General features: G+C 45.3%; 1 protein-coding gene across 2 annotated transcripts in view; it reads left to right on the top strand.

Annotated features, from left to right (window-relative positions):
- The window catches only part of EBPL (EBP like), a 31,015-nt gene extending 19,758 nt beyond the window's left edge, over positions 1–11,257 (top strand). Inside the window, exons 2-4 of one of the 2 annotated variants that reach the window (XM_055244018.2) lie at positions 2,274–2,343; positions 8,742–8,880; positions 10,729–11,257. In XM_055244018.2, coding sequence (XP_055099993.1) covers positions 2,274–2,343; positions 8,742–8,880; positions 10,729–10,969 — 450 coding nt within the window. In that variant the 3' untranslated portion in view covers positions 10,970–11,257. Of the gene's footprint in view, positions 1–2,273; positions 2,344–8,741; positions 8,881–10,014; positions 10,140–10,728 lie in introns of those variants that run through there. The other variant, XM_055244019.2, reaches the window with a different exon arrangement.
- The last annotated feature ends 6,226 nt before the right edge of the window (positions 11,258–17,483 follow it).

The following is a 17,483-nucleotide window of genomic DNA, read 5'->3' as shown; positions in this document are numbered from 1 at the left end:
GTCAGACTCTACGTCTTATTAATGGGTCCAGTGAAAGAGGTCGTCAGTGGAGGTTGCATTTAGTTTTAGGATGAGATTCACAATCTATAGGAAGGAAGTCCTTCATCTTACAGATAGATGGCCTGAGGCCTAGAGAGGGTCAAATCCAGCCCAGCCCCATTGCCCCACTGGCCAGCCCAGTGGATGTGCTTCGTGTAGAAATTTCTCAGGCCAAAGCAAGGAAGTGGTATGGATTTCACCCTATGGCTCTGCTAAAAATAAAAAATTGGCTGGTAATAATAGAGTGTTGCAAAGTAAGTGGACTGGGGAGTACTTATTTGTTTAAAAACACAGCTATTTGTCTCATTTTTTTTTTTTTTAATGTCCTTTAAGGGGTATGATTTTTGGAGCCTGGCACGGTGACTCACACCGGTAATCCCAGCACTTTGGGAGGCCGAGGTGGGGAAATCACTTGAGGCCAGAGTTTGAGACCAGCCTGGCCAACATGGCGAAATGCCGTCTCTACTAAAAATAACAAAAATTAGCTCAGTGTGGTGTCACACGCCTGTGGTCCCAGCTACTTGAGAGGCTGAGGCACTGTAATCGCTTGAACCCGGGAGGCGTAGGTTGCAGTGAGCTGAGGTTGCACCACCGCACTCCAGCCTGTCTTCAGCTTCAGAGTGTGACTATCTCAGAAAAAGAAAAAAAAAGGATATTTCATTTGCAGCATTATCCTTAAATGACACAGGAGTCAGGATACGGGATCCCTAAGGAAAGAAATTTTGGCCCATTACAGTGAACGCTGTTTCCATAATCACAACATCATAAATGCTGTTAATTGACTTTTCAGCTTTTAGAATCCAGTTACAGATAAAACAGGGAAAACAAATATGTTTAGAGAACAAGAAAGGACATGTAATCAGTCTCAACAATGCACAAGCAAACGACAGAAATTGAGAGTTGGAAACAGGGTGCAGGGAGCCTGGTAGAGGCTGTCATACTCTTTCATGGTCAAGAAGCCCAGAGACTGCACAACATTGATGAGTGAGTGAGCTGAGGTTTTCAGTTTTTTTACTTAAGTTACAAATTTGGGTAAGTAATAGAATAATATATCAGAAACTCAAAGGACTGGAAACAGGAGGGGAAGGAGTATCAATGGAACTAGCTTTTCCCACTAGTAGTCAAAGGAAATAGCAGTGTAAGTATATTATGAAATCACCACGGGAATTGCAAAGAGATGTCATTGAGAGTGGTGACCTCGGGGGAGGCAGGACCCAGTTTTAATGTCATACAAATGATTGTTTAAAAGGAATGAGAAAAAAGTTTTTATTGACCAGCAGCAAAATTTGTTCAAAGGAGCAACATGACAATTAGATATCCCAGTGGCTTCTAGCTGTTTAGTTTTAGAAATCTTAGGCAAAGAAGCACTTCAGTGATGGGAAAATACTAACTGTAATTGCAGATATTTTATAACCTGAATTTTTTTTTTTTTTTTTTATGACGGAGTCTCGCTGTGTCACCCAGGCTGGAGTGCAGTGGCGCAATCTCGGCTCACTGCAAGCTCCACCTCCTGGGTTCATGCCATTCTCCTGCCTCAGCCTCTCCGAGTAGCTGGGACTACAGGCGCCCACCACCACGCCCGGCTAATTTTTTGTATTTTTAGTAGAGAGGGGTTTCACCGTGGTCTCGATCTCCTGACGTCGTGATCCGCCCGCCTCGGCCTCCCAAAGTGCTGGGATTACAAGCGTGAGCCACCGCGCCCAGCCTAACCTGAATGTTAAATGTAGCCTGTAACTGTTTTAAATCTTCCTAAACTTGCCCTCATATAGGAGAAGTGGGGAGGATTGCTCAGTGCTGGTATAAACTTGATTGCCTTTCTCTTTAAGATCTTAGATTTTTGGGGGTTAAAAAAAAAAGCGAACTTCTGTGGGGTTCTCCGCAAAGACTTAAGATCCCTGGAATAATCTAGAGCTTACTCTATTTAATACAACAGTTAAACTCTTATGCAAAAATTTCACTTTTTCCACATAGGAACATATCTCTGCTTTTACAATGCCAATCATTGAAAAACAACATTAATTGTACATTAGGGTGAGACATACCCATTTCCAAGGTCCAGGTAACCAGGCCCCAATATTGTATCCCACAAGGTTGTGTGGATGTTTCCAGGCTCTGGCCAGGATGTGAGCCATGGAGAAGGGTGGGGGATGGAGCCAGGCAATGCCATGTGTCTACGGTGCCATCCTGTGGTTGTGATGCTGTATTAGAGCATGTCTTCATTTTCTCCTCTCTAGGAAGGCCCTTTTGTCTACTTGTCTTTAGTAGGAAACGTTGCAAATTCCGATGGCTTGATTGCTTCTTTATGTAAGTAATTAAAAATGTTTGCATTTGAAATGTTGGAGGAGGTTTATTGCAAGTGTGACTGTCAAATGCCTCTATTACATACTGTATGATTTCATTTATATGAAATGTCCAGAATAGATGAGTCTGTAGAGATATTGTAGATTATTGGTTGCCTGGGAATGAGGGTAGGGATGGGGGTGGTGGGGGGAAATGAGGAGTGACTGCTGATGGGCACGAATTTCTTTTTGGGGTAATGAAATGTTCTAAAATTAGATTGTGGTGATTCAAACCTGTGATTCTACTAAAACCAATTATTTAAATAGGTAGATTGTGTGGCATGTGAATTACATCTTAATAAAGCTATTATGTTAAACAATATTTGAGCCTGGGCAACATAGCAAGACCCTATCTTTAAAAAAAGTTTTTTAAATGAGCCAGGTATAGTGGTGCACACCTGTAGTCCCAGCTACTCAGGAGGCTGAGGCAGGAGAATCTTTTGAGCCCAGGAGTTCAAGGCTGCATTGAGCCACAGTTGCACCACTGCACTCCAGCCCGGGCAACAGAGCAAGAGTCCATCTCTAAAAAACAAACATAAAATAAAAAATGTTGGTAGTGAGTGGCCGGATGTGGTGGCTCATGCCTGTAATCCCAGCACTTTGGGAGGCCGAGGCAGGCAGATCATGAGGTCAGGAGATGGAGACCATCCTGGCTAACACGGTGAAACCCCGTCTGTACTAAAAATACAAAAAATTAGCCGGGCGTGGTGGCGGGCCCCTGTAGTCCCAGCTACTTGGGAAGCTGAGGCAGGAGAATGGCGTGAACCCGGGAGGTAGAGCTTGCAGTGAGCCAAGATCATGCCACTGCACTCCAGTCTGGGCGACAGAGCAAGACTCCCTCTCAAAAAAAAAAAAAAAAAAATGTTGGTAGTGAGTGCAGATGGAAGAGCTTGTAGCATTTAAACTGGGTGCTTTTCCCGTACTTTTAATATCAACTTTCTTTTTATTGTACATATATATTTGTGGTCTTGTAGATCCTTTCCAAAAGTCTTCATGCTCATTGTCAGTCAATATTCAATCAATTAGCATCGATATTCTACCATGTACTGTGTCAATACCGACAGATATTTTTTTTTGCCACTTTATAAAACTGCCTTTCTCAGGATAACTGCTTTCAGGTTTTGCTTCTGAAACTTTGCATCATTTATCTTGTTTCCTTTTTTTTTTTTTTTTTTGAGACGAGTCTCACTCTGTCCCCCATGCTGGAGTGCAGTGGCACCATCTCGGCTCACTGCAAGCTCTGCCTCCCAGGTTCACGCCATTCTCCTGCCTCAGCCTCCCGAGTAGCTGGGACTACAGGCGCCCACTACCACGCCTGGCTAATTTTTTTGTATTTTTAATAGAGACAGGATTTCACCGTGTTAGCCAGGATGGTCTCAATCTCCTGACCTCGTGATCTGCCTGCCTCGGCCTCCCAAAGTGCTGGGATTATAGGCGTGAGCCACCGCGCCTGGCCCATTTATCTCATTTCTTTCGTGACTCTAAAATCATCTCCAGCTAGGATCTGTGTGGGGGACTCCTGTTCACCACTAGTGTTAGGAAACATCTAGAGAATTGAGTAGGCTCATTAGTACTTCCCAAAGGAAAAGGTGTCATTTTTGATGCCTCAAGTCCTAGCCAAGGAGTCTGAGTCCCCTTGACCAGAGTTGAGCCACTTCAGATCCAGGGCCCAGCTGAATGCAGCTATGCAGTTTTGACTGGCTGCATTAAACTCTTCTCGGGGATTGCTGGTGAAGCCCAGAGGCTGACGGACCCCAGCCTGAGTCATAGCTCCTCCCTGCTGAGCGTCCTCTTCTCCCCTTTGCCAGATGCTGTGCTGACACCTCCTCCCCTGGCTGCCCTGCCTGGCATGAGAGAAAGCAAACAGCCCAGATTTGGCTCTATCCCATGAAATGCGAATGTCTAACAGAGGCTTTCTCTATCGTGTTCACGTTTACATTATGCACCTTAAAGAAGTGAAAACTAGCTGGGTGCAATGGCACAAGCCTGGAGCCCCAGCTACTTGGGAGGCTGAGACAGGAGGATTATTTGAGCTCAGGAGTTTGAGTTTAGCTAGGGGAACACAGTAAGACCCTATTTCTAAAAACCAAAATGCAGTAAAAACTCATTTAATGAAGGTGTCCTTTATTTTCATGAAAGTAAAAATCCCGTAGATAATGTAAAGCAAGTAGTACTTCCCAGACTCCAAAGTGCCCCAAATCACCTGGGAATCTTACTCAAATGCAGATTCTGATACTGTGTGTCTAGGGCAGGACCTTCTGATGATGACCTGTGTTCTGACCTTGGCTTCACTGGGATGCAGGGCCAGCCATAAACCTCATGAATACTCAGCATCTCCTGGTCTCCACTCTCTGGTTGAGGACACAACAGTGGCTCTTCTGGTTGAGGAAATCTACCCCGACCCTTAGTTTGCATCTTTTCCTTGTAAACCTCACCTAAGCCCAGTTATCAGTCACAGAATCAATGGAAACGATCACATCATCAGGCTTTTTAATGTTCCTGTTTGCCTTTTTATTGTTTCAGTGTTTAGTAAGCAAAGAGATGGTTAAAGTTTAGCAGTAGAGGAGATGCCAGAGGCAGATGCCACAGGGAGATGCGCTGGGACTGGTGGATTCCAGGGCCCCTTACTATCCGTCCCCTACCTTCCTCTCAGGCATTAACCTTCCCCCACCATTAGCTCTGCTAAACTGTCTGTAGATTCAGACACACCACATCTCAGCTCCAGGCCTTTGCACGTGCTCCTCCCTGAAACACCCTTATTATCCACTCAGATTTGGAGTCACCTCTTGTGGTATAAGGCCTGAAATTAGGATTCAGTATTATGTCTGCCTTTTTTTTTTTTTTTTTTTTTTAACAGAGTCTTGCTCTGTCTCCCAGGCTGGAGTGCAGTGGTGCGATGTAAGCTCACTGCAACCTCTGCCTCCCAGTTCAAGTGATTCTCCTGCCTCAGCCTCCCAAGTAGCTGGAACTACAGGTGTGCACTACCATGCCTGGCTAATTTTTGTATTTTTAATAGAGACAGGGTTTCACCATGTTAGCCAAGCTGGTCTCAAACTCCTGACCTCAACTGATCCACCCGCCTCGGCCTCTCAAAATCCTGGGATTACAAGTGTGAGCCACCCTGCCCGGCCAGGATTCAGTATTATGTCTGCTTTGTTACCTGGTAAGATCCAGGGGGGCCTCAGATGGCCAAACTGCAAGTCTCTCTCCCCACTCTGCTTCCACATATAAGGTTCCCTAACCAGATAGCTCCCCCTATCAAGGGGAGCAGGCGCAGATTTGGAGGGGACAAATGCTTGTCCCGTCAGTAGCAGGCTTCAGTTCCCACCAGTCTGCCCATGGAATTATCCAAACAAGCCAATCACATCCTCTCTTGGGAACCAGGGCTCAACCCACCCCCTCCTCTTGTTACTGCAAAGCCTGCCTCCGTGGCCCCTGCCCGAACACTGTCCCCAGGTGCAACCCCTATGTGGCCCTGCATGGCGAGATGTCCTCCTTTCCCGGGCCTCGAGTGTATGCGACTAATAAATCTCCTCCATCTCATCTGCCCAGTGTTGGGTGTTGTGTGTTCAGCCATCACCATAGCCCTCAGGCAGAAGTCCATCCCTCACCAACAGGGAAGAGAGGCAGTGATCAAAACACCTCCTCCAGGAAGTCTTCCCTGAAGTTCGTAGTCTCGCTTCAGTGCCACTTCTTCCCTGCCCTGGTATTCTCTAACCGCCACTTACTGCCTGGTTTTCAGCCTCACTAGAATGTGGGCCACTAAGGGCCAACATGGTCCTACTTGCAGCTGCATTATCAGGGCCTACCATGATACCTTCCAAATGCTAAAAAAAAAAAAAAAAAAAAAAAAAAAAGACTTGTTGAAGACTGGACACAGTGGCTTACGCCTGTAATCCCAGCATTTTGGGAAGCCAAAACAGATGGTTCACTTGAGGTTAGGAGTTTGAGACCAGCCTGGCCAACGTTGTGAAACCCTGTCTCTACCAAAAAATACAAAAATTAGGCCAGGTGCAGTGGTTCAAGCCTGTAATCCCAGCACTTTGGGAGGCCAAGGCAGGTGGATCACCTGAGGTCAGGAGTTCGAGACCAGCCTGACCAACATGGTGAGACCCCATCTCTATTAAAAATACAAAATTAGCCAGGCATGGTGGCGCGTGTCTATAATCCTAGCTACTTGGGAGGCTGAGGCAGGAGAATCGCTTGAACATGGGAGGCGGAGGTTGCAGCGAGCCAAGATCTGGCCATTGCACTCCAGCCTGGGTGACAGAGTGAGACTCCATCTCAGTCAATCAATCAGTATTAGCTGGGTGTGGTGGTGGGTACCTGTAGTCCGAGCTATTTGGGAGGCTGAGGCTGGAGAATCACTTGAACCTGGGAGGCAGAGGTTGCAGTGAGCCGAGATTGTGCCATTGCACTCCAGGCTGGGTAACAGTGAGACTCCTTCTCAAAAAAAAAAAAAAGACTTGGTCAATATCTCTTTTGCTTCCTAAAGAACTGACATTTTACTTAGGTGATATTTTATTAGATTTTAGGTGCACTAACTGGTGCATTTCACCTATTGTATGTCTCTTTAAATTTAGGGGAGAAACGTTTCAATATGACATTGTTTTCCAGTTAGTTATTGAAGGGCACAGGAGACTGCAGACAGTCAGCTAAGGACAGGCTGATGACTCTCGGTGGCCTCTCACAGAACATTCCCTCAGCACATGCCTTGTGTGTTATCCCATTAAATAGCTAATCCTCTTATTGTCCTTTCTCTTAGGACAGCCTTTTGTTAGAAACCTTTGTCCCAGGCCCTGAGGGATCCTTCCTCTGGCCTTTATGAGACAAGAGCTGTGTGCTGCTCAGTAGCAGATCACAGGCTCCTCTGTGGCCATCACAACTTTTCTGAATAATGTGAGACAGTATTAAAGGAGTAGACGAGGTGATCACTTCCATTTTTTTCACTGTAATCATTTGAGATCTTAGGACCAGCATGTATCACTTTTACAAATTAAGAAAGTAATTAAATAATTTTTAATGGCCTCCACAATACCTGGCCATCATTCCAGCCCTGAAAAGACTTTCTGAGTCACGGTGTTCCCGAGAAGAAACCACTCTGATAATGGGTCTGGATGGATCTCTGAGAGCACACTGGCTCCCCAAGCAGCACAGCTGAAACTGTGGGAGGGCCATTGTGAGTTCCCTGTCCCTGTGGGCGGAGACGCCCCTCTGCCCACTCCGATTCATTCTGCAGTCCGGGCTCTCTCCTCCCCTCCCTGCCCACTGTCCCTTCAGCACCTAGTTTCTCTTCTGTTATTAATAAACGTGTTGTTGTATTGAGACAGAGTCTAGCTCTTGTTGCCCAGGCTGGAGTGCAGTGGTGCGATCTCGGTTCACTGCAACCTCCGCCTCCTGGGTTCAAGCGATTCTCTTGCGTCAGCCTCCCAAGTAGCTGAGATTACAGGCATGCGCCACTACGCCCAGCTAATTTTTGTATTTTTAGTGGAGACAGGGTTTCGCCACATTGGCTGAGCTGGTCCCAAACTCCTGACTTCCAAGTGATCTGCCCACCTTGGCCTCCCAAGGTGCTGGGATTACAGGCGTGAGCCACTGTGCCTGGCCAAGAAACAAGTTTTTGTTTTTTTTTTTTTGAGATGGAGTCTCGCTCTGTCGCCCAGGCTGGAGTGCAGCGGCGCAGTCTCGGCTCACTGCAAGCCCCGCCTCCTGGGTTCATGCCATTCTCCTGCCTCAGCTGGGACTGCAGGTGCCCGCCACCACGCCTGGCTAATTTTTTGTATTTTTAGTAGAGACAGGGTTTCACCGTGTTAGCCAGGATGGTCTCGATCTCCTGACCTTGTGATCTGCCCGCCTCGGCCTCCCAAAGTGCTGGGATTACAGGCGTGAGCCACCGCGCCCGGCCATAAACGTGTTTTTTATAAACATGTCCTTCATAACAAATTTCTGACGTCTCCATTATACTTACAGAATTTATATGGAAATTTTGAAGTAAGGAATTACAATGTATTTACCAAGATCATGACTGGAGATTGTCTTTCCAAACCCGACCATGTTGAATTCTTTTAAAATTCTGCTACTTACGTTGAAGAGGGTGGGGCTGAGGAGGGCGCATATGTGAAAGCATGCTGGAAACTGAATGATTGGACACCTGTAACCTGCTGCTGTTCTCAGTGCTTGTGTCAGGTGGTAAACACATTTTGGTCCCAGGGCATCTCCTACCTTCTACTAAGGCATTGTGAAGAATGCAGAGAGAGTGGCGATTACTCATTTTATCTCCACCTTAAAGGAAAGAAAGGTCATTTCCATGAACTGTCATAAAAAGTGTTGCCATTTGAGTAACAACATGGATTTTGTCTTTAGGGAAAGAATATGGCAAAGCTGATGCAAGATGGGTTTATTTCGATCCAACCATTGTGTCTGTGGAAATTCTGACCGTTGCCCTGGATGGGTCTCTGGCATTGTTCCTCATTTATGCCATAGTCAAAGAAAAATATTACCGGTAGGTGCCCTTATTCTGTCCTGCTGGAAGGAGGGGAGACATTACATGTCCCAACACTTAGGTGACCTTTGGAGTAGGTTGTGACCACACATACTTGTTAGATAAAAGGTAGAAGAATAGAGGCTGGGCGTGGTGGCTCACACCTGTAATCCCAGCACTTTGGGAGGCTGAGGCAGGAGGATCACCTGATCCCAGGAGTTTGAGACCAGCCTAGGCAATACAGTGAGACCCTGTCTCTACAAGTAATAAAAAATTTAAAAATTAGGCGTGGTGGCACGCGCCTGTAGTCCCAGATACTTCAGAGGCAGAGGTGGGAGGATCACTTGAGCCTAGGAGATCAAGCCTACAGTAAGCCATGATCACGCCACTGCACTCCAACCTGGGCGACATAGTAAGACCGTGTCTCCAAAAAAGCAGAAGAGAAATGAAAATTATTTTATGTGAGATAAGGGTGATGGTGCTACTAGGATCATTTCAGACTTTTCAGAATCAAAAATATGAGAAATATTATTTTAATAACAACCTAGACTCTGTAGAGGCAAGAATGGTGCTAACGCTCTTGGATGATTTGCCACCAATACTTTGGAGAATAAAACGGTAATACGTCCATCCTTTTCCCCCCAAATCATTCAAGAAAACTCCTGTCCCACTTGACAAAAAGTAAATTATCATATATAATTTGGAGTCAGACTTGCAAGATAAATAGGAAATCTTCTCAGAAGCAGATTGTGAAGGGTATGAGGCAGGCAGAGTGCAGAGAGGCCGGGTGCGGTGGCTCATGCCTATAATCCCAGCACTTTGGGGGGCCGAGGCAGGTGGATCACGAGATCGGAAGTTCGGGACCAGCCTGGCCAACATGGTGAAACCCCGTCTCTACTCAAAATACAAAAATTAGCTAGCCAGGCATGGTGGCGGGTGCCTGTAGTCCCAGCTACTCGGGAGGCTGAGGCAGGAGAATTGCTTGAACCTAGGAGGTGGAGGTTGCAGTGAGCCACGTTCGTGCCACTGCACTCCAGCCTGGGTGACAGAGCGAGACTCCGTCTCAAAGAAAAAAGAAAGATGAAAAAATTATCCATCCTATCAGACTCTGAGAGACTATAAACTCTCCTCCCTTCCTTCCTTTTCTTTCCTTAGGGACAGAGTGGCCTGGGGTGAATAGATTGCTATCTTGAGATGAATCCCTAAAACAATGTCAAGTAGGCACAGCTGCATTCCATTTTCCACCATCTTGTAATGAAGAAGTCTTATTTAAAGCTTCCTTCCCCACCCAATTTTAGAAAGATAGTTGGCAATAAAAATTAAATTTTTCCTTGGTACCTTGACATATTTTTCACTCCATGACGCTGGTTGCAAACTTACTACATGTGCCCATGTGTTTATTATTTCAAACATTTGTAATATTTGCATTATTGAGCCCTTGCCCAGTGCTTGGCCCTTTATCCTCATATCTCATTTAGTCTACGCTACATTGTTTGAGGAAGGGGTTATTACTCACTCTCCCCTTTTATAATAGCTCATGGTGAGATTCACAGTCAGGCCTCTCTGTGCTAAGTCAGGTGTGATCTCACCAAATTTCCCTAAGGATGGGTCAGGATCACTGAGGGTCCTTACTTAACTCTGAGAATAATCTAGAAAGGGCAGTGTTGCTCCTCTAAGGAAAGAATGAGCCTTCATTGATTAGATTGACTTACCCCCATCAAAATAGCACCACGCAACACTTGAGGCCCAACTTAGGGAGGTTTTCATAGCGAAGACTGTTGATGCTGCCATTACAGACAAGATGTCATGACTCTGATGCCAAACTGTGCCAAGCTGATGGTTCATTCCGGACTTCTTTGTCTCCAACAGGCATTTCCTGCAGGTCACCCTGTGCGTGTGCGAGTTGTATGGCTGCTGGATGACCTTCCTCCCAGAGTGGCTCACCAGAAGCCCCAACCTCAACACCAGCAACTGGCTCTACTGTTGGGTTTACCTGTTTTTTTTTAACGGTGTGTGGGTTCTGATCCCAGGACTGCTACTGTGGCAGTCATGGGTGGAACTCAAGAAAATGCATCAGAAAGAAACCAGTTCAGTGAAAAAGTTTCAGTGAACTTTCAAAACCATAAACACCGTTATCTAACTTCATGAGCCAGAATGAATCAAATCTTTTTGTTTGGCCAAAATGTAATACATTCCAGTCTACACTTTGTATTGTTGCTCCTGAACAACCTGTTTCAAATTGGTTTTAAGGTGACCAGTTTTCGTTGTGGTGTTGTTCAATTAAATGGTGATATAGGGAAAAGAGAACAAATTTGAATTTGTAATAATAAAATGTTTAATTATACATTTTATGGCTGGCATTAATTGTTCCACATTAGTAAAACCAATTATCTTAGAATACTGCAGTGTTATATTAATTTTTTATTCCAAAGGACATGTTCTTGCCTTATCTTTTAATCTTCTCACTAGTCTTTTTTGGTTACCAGTGTGAAACCAGAAATGAATTGAAAGCTTCTGTTTTTATATTTATACTATTTAAAATTTGTGAACCCAACAAAACATGATAATAGGTGCTGGTGAGTGAGCTGACTCCTCCTGAGTAAATGGGTAAACGTTGGGGCCCCACGCAGACAGATGATTGATTTGTATCTGTCCTTTTTCAAGGAGGAAGATTGGAGATGCCTTGCAGAAATACATAATACATTATGATGAAAAGTAAATCAGGAAATAGGAACACAGGGAAAGTGAGAGTGAGAAATAATAAGACGAGCATGAAACAAATATGCAAAATGCATGCCCTAACCTTCTACAGAATTGAGAGAAGGAAAGCACCAATTTGGCACTTACCCTCAGCACCAAGAGGGACGCATGATTACATTGCGTTTCAGAAAACGCTCGTCTGGGAGATGAATTAGCAGTTCTGTGGTGGCGGGGGAGCAGTTACTTACATTAACTTGTTCAGCGCTTGCCTTTCTTACTGGACTCTTAAGCTCACAGATCTGGTCTCTGCCTTGCCCAGTACATAGACCAGGCCCTTGGTATGTTGTGGCAGATGCTGTAGCTCTGATAGCTCAGTCTGTGTTCCACTCTCCTTCTAGGTTGGCTTCCTACAGAGGCTTACCCTGCAGAGGCTGCAGGCCCTGGTCCCAGATGCCAAATTGGTTTTACCTTTCAGAAGTACTTGAGAGATTTGGAGGGTGAAAATATAGAGGCCACTTTCTACTGTTTCCTTTCTCTCTCTGTCTCTCTCTCCTGTCTTCTTCCTTCCCTCTCTCTCTCTCTCCCTGCCACCCCCACCCTCTCTCCCTCTTTTCTGTTTTGTGCAGACAAGTAAGATCATGGAAATGTGAGAGTCTGGCATTACTATACCAAGTGTCCAACTCCCTGGGTATCAAGAGGTAGTCATGGCTGAGCACAAAGGGTCTGTGGGCTGAGTAGCCCCAGTGGTGGCCTCACTGGTAGTGCTGCCCTTGGGGGTGGTCCATTCTGTGGTCATCCCATAGTCACCCCCAGAGCTTAGCCAAGCATCTATATCCTATAACCCACCATACCCTACATAACCTAGGTATGTACCTCACAGAAATGCTTAATATATGCACCAAAGTGGCAGCATTATTCATAATAATCCCAAGCTGGAAACAATCTAAATGAATAAGTTATGGTATATACATAAATGGATTACTGTACAGCAATGAAAACCAACAACCAGCTGGGCATGATGGCTCATGCCTGTAATACCAATGATTTGGGAGGCCAAGGCGGGAGGATCACTTGAGTCCAGGAGTTCAAGACTAGCCTTGAGCAACATAGTGAGACCCTCACTCCACAAATGAGAAAAAAAAAAAATAGCTGGATTTGGTGGCACCTGTAGCCCCAGCTACTCAGGAGGCTGAGGGGAGGATTGCCTGAGCCTGGGAAGTCAAGGCTGCAGTGAGCCATGATTACCCCACTGCACTCCAGCCTGGGCGACAGAGCAAGATCCTGTCTCGAAAGAAAACGAACAACCTTCTACTCATAACAACATGGAGAAATTTCGCAGACATAATGAGGAGCAAAAGGAGCCAGACCAAAAGAATACATATTCGGTGATTCTATTGATGTAAAGTTTAAAAACATAAAACTAATCAATGGTGTTAGAAATCAGGATGGCCAGGCGCAATGGCTCACACTTGTAATCCCAGCACTTTGGGAGGTTGAGGAGGGAGGATTGCTTGAGTCCAGGAGTTCAAGGCCAGCCTGGGCAAAATAGTGAGACCTAGTCTGTATAAAAAAACGAAAATAAAAAATGAAAAATCAAGAAATCAGGATGGAAATTGCCTTTGGGGAACAAGATGGGTGCAGTGATGGGGAGAAGTCATAGGGGCTTCTGGTAATGTCCTATTTTTTTCATTTGGGGTGGTTATAATTTGCGATAATTCATTTGGCTGTACACTTATAAATTGTATATACGTTATACTTTCTTATTTATTTATTTATATTGAGACAGGGTCTCTCTTATCACTGGAGTGCAGTGGCAAGATCATGGCTCACTGCAGCCTCAACCTCTCAGGCTCAAGCTATCCTCCCACCTCAGCCTCTCAAGCAGCTGGGACTATAGGCATGTGCTACCATGCCCAGCTAATTTAAATTGTTAATAGAAACAAGGTCTCACTATGTTGCTCAGGGTGTATTTTATTTTTGTTCATAGAATAATATCATTTTATTTGGTAATTTATTCAGTCAGATTTTCTAGCTCATTATCATTATTAGCTCAGTAGTTATTCTTTCCTTCCCCATGGGCTAAACTCAGGCTGATGTGTTTTAACCATAGCCATAAACCTTTGTAAGGAAGTGAATTTTACATCACCTAATATGATTCTGTGTCCCCACCCAGATCCCATGTTGAATTGTAATTCCCTGTGTTGGAGGAGGGGCCTGGTGGGAGGTGATTAGATCATGCGGGTGGTTTCTCATGGTTTAGCACCATCCCCCTACTGCTGTCCCATGATAGAGCTCTCACGAGATCTGTTGTAAAGTGCGTAGCAATGTCCCTTTCGCGCTCTCTTCCTCTTGCTCCGGCCATGTAGGAAGTGCTGGCTTCACCTTGCCTTCCGCCATGATTGTAAGTTTCCTGAGGCTTCCCCCAGCCATGCCTCCTATACAGCCTGCAGAACCCTGAGCCAATTAAACCTCTTTCCTTATAAATTACCCAGTCTCGGGTAGTTATTTGTAGCAATGTGACAGTGGACTAATACATCATCCATGCACAACTTTTTATGATTACAACAACTGCATTAAGAAAAACACCTTCATATTTATTTAATTTGTGCACATTTATGGGATACATGAGAAAATTTGCTGCATGTATGTAATGCGTAGTGATCATATCCTCCATTTCTTAAAATTTTATTTATTTTTTTAAATTTCTGGTATGAAGACATGAAAAATGTCTCCAGTGGTCCTCATGAAGACCCATTGCGGTGTCCTTGACAGCAAATTCAGGACAACTCGGGCTGTTTCTAACAGCCTCCCTGGCGTGGGCCAACAGTGTGCCAGCAGGAGCATCTGCGCAGGCCTTCCCATGAGGGATTACCCAGCATGGTTCCAGGGCTTTGCTCTCTGCTGATCTGGCTCAATCCAAGGGTAAACAGAGTAGAGCAAAATGGATGGGCTGCCAATCCTGCCGGCAGTACTGCAAGCATGATTTCTCTCCATTGAGTTTTTGCTGAGTATCAAATGGGAGAGAAATGGGGATTATACTCTGACAGGAACTTGGAGTACAGACCCACTCTGCTGCCAAGTAAGGACACATCTAAATGCCTTCACAATGAAGTGAGCTGGGAGGAGGGTTGGTGTCCCTGTGTAGCAGTTAAGGAGCCACAATCACTGTGAGTAGAACCTCGTCACGCCCTGACACGAGGAGGTGGGAGCAGGCACACTGAGGGGATGCTGTAGTTCATTGATTCAAGATGTACTTTCCCCCACATTTTAACATTTTTAAAATTAGGATGCATTTTGCAGTTTATGTGTCATAATTTAGTTGGCAGTGGCTCTTTTTTTTTTTTTCTTTTGAGACAGGATCTCGCTCTGTTGCCCAGGCTTGAGGGCAGCAGCTTGATCTTGGCTCACTGGAGTGCCGTGGCCCGATCTTGGCTTACTGCAACCTCTGCCTCCCAGGCTCAAGTGATCGTCCCTCCTCAGCCTCCAGAGTTGCTGGGACCACAGGTGTGCACCACCACACCCAGCTAATTTTTGTCATTTTAGATTTTTGTTTGTTTGTTTGTTTTGAAGAGACGGGGTTTTGCCATGTTGCCCAGGCTGGTCTTGAACTCCTGGGCTCAAGCAATCTGCCTGCCTCAGCCTCCCAAAGTGTGGGATTACAGGTGTGAGCCACCACACCCTGCCAGTTTGTTCTGTCCAAAGTACAGTACATCTTATGCTTGACGGCCTCTTAGATTCAATGAACAAGGCACTGCCTCAATATTGCTTCCCTCTTCAAGCCTCAATATCTCCAACTACTTGATAAACAGTTGGAATTTATTTTCTTTCTTTTTTTTTTTCTTTTGAGACAGGGTCTCTCTCTGTGTCACCTCAGGCTGGAGTGCAGTGGCACAATCACAACTCACTGTAGCTTCGACTTCCCAGGCTCAAGCAATCCTCCCACCTCAGCTTCCCACGTAGCTGGAACCACAGGCACAGCCACCACGCCTGGCTTTTTTTTTTTTTTTTTTTTGGTAGAGATGGGGTCTAATGTTGCCCAAGCTGGTCTCAAACTTGTAGGCTCTGGCAGTCTTCCTGCCTTGGCCTCCCAAAGTGCTGGAATTACAGGCATGAGCCACTAGTGGCACCTGGCAGAATTTATTTTAAAAGTCTACGTTTTGCTTGCGACCTTTAGAGATCTGTTACTCTGGTACCTTCTATCCTCTGCCCGTCACATTTGTTGCCTGGGAGCCAGCCATAGAAAGCATGCTTTCACGAATATATAAAATGATTCGCAATGGGTTTTGAACAGCTTATATTGTAGGGAGTGATTCGGGCAAAGAATCCATCCCTCCTGCTGTGGTTTGAACGTGTCTCCCAAAAAGGATGTATCGGACACTTAATCCCTGGTGCAACAGCGTTGAGAGGTAGGACCTTTAAGAGGTGATTAGGTCATGAGGGCTGTGCTGTCATTAATGGATTAATGCCATTATTGCTGAGTAGGTTAGTTATCACAGCAGAGCAACTTCCTGATAAAAGAATGAGTTTGGCTCCCTCTTTCTGTCACTCAGTGTCTCTCTCTCAGTCTCTCTCTCTCTCTCCCTGTCTCTCTCTCTCTCTCTCATGCTTGTGCCCTTTTGCCTTTCCACCCTTCTGCCATGAGATGACACAGCAGAACTCCCTCACCAGACACAGTCCCTCAATCTTGAACTTCCAGCCTCGAGAACCATGAGCCATATAAATCTGTGTATTATAAATTATCCAGACCCAGGTTTTCTGTTACAGCAGCACAAAATGGACTAAGATACCTCCCCAGTGTTGTTTATACTGTAAATTTTTGTACATTCACCTTCCCAACTCCACAGGAACCTCTCAAAGTCACACTTAGAATCCTAGAATCTTACATTACTTAAAGGGGCTTTGGAGAGGTCCAGTTTATAGACACAGAAACTGAGGCATATGGGTCAGATTACCTCCCCAAGGCCACATAGCTTTTTTTTTGAGACAGGATCTCACTATGTTGCCCAGGCTGAAGGGCAGTGGTGCAATCACAGCTCACTGCAGCCTCAATCCCAGGCTCAAGGGATCCTCCCACCACAGCCTCCTGAGTAGTTGAGACATATACCACCTACCTGGCTAATTTTTAAGTTTTTTGTAGAGATGGGGTCTCACTATGTTGTGTAAGCTGGTCTCAAACTCCCAGGCTCAAGCGATCCACCCACCTTAGCCTCCCAAATTTTGTGGATTTTTTAATGCTCTAAAAAAATCAACGTAAACACATTTCTGATCATTTGGGTCTATTCATTATACTTGAGTAGCCACTGAATTTTATTTTTTGCTTTTTTGTCTATGAATGGTCCTGTTTGTATTTCTCACTGGTTGGACCAAGTCACTTACAATGCAGTGCTTTTTCTAGAGAGAGAGGTAACAAAACAAAGGAGACTCTCAGGGGTCCCTGCTTTTTCACATTTGAGCAACACTACACTACAACACATTGCTTCGTGTTCCCCGCTATGGTGTGTTTGTTGATGATGCATTTTAATAATAAGTAAATTAGAAATTCTGCCTTTGCCTCTCATTTCTGATATATGGTATTGTGCTGAGTGAGAGTGAAGATGAACAGATCTTTGGCATTTTGTGGTTACCTTTTGGGAGTCGGACTGATTTCAGTCCCTGGGGGTAGGCTCTAATTTCTAAGAACTGGAAGCAGGAAACCGATTTCACAGGTTTGCCCCTGAGCGCCCCTGGTTTGAACAGTCTCCATACATTCAGTCCCTGTCCTGACATCTGATCACCAATATCCATGCTCCCTTTAACACTGACATCTGGTGGCCCTGGAGTAGTAGGACAGTAGTTGGGTGGCTCAGCTGTGGTTTTGATGAGATGACCTTATTCTATATAATAAAGCAGGTGGCTGTCGCGGCACAGGGGCCACCCTTTCGCCA

The sequence above is a fragment of the Symphalangus syndactylus genome, chromosome 15, assembly GCF_028878055.3.
Source record: "Symphalangus syndactylus isolate Jambi chromosome 15, NHGRI_mSymSyn1-v2.1_pri, whole genome shotgun sequence".
NCBI classification, from domain to species: Eukaryota; Metazoa; Chordata; class Mammalia; order Primates; family Hylobatidae; genus Symphalangus; species Symphalangus syndactylus.
The sequence above is the reverse complement of the archived record's forward strand: the minus strand, read 5'-3'. Positions and strand labels throughout refer to the sequence as shown.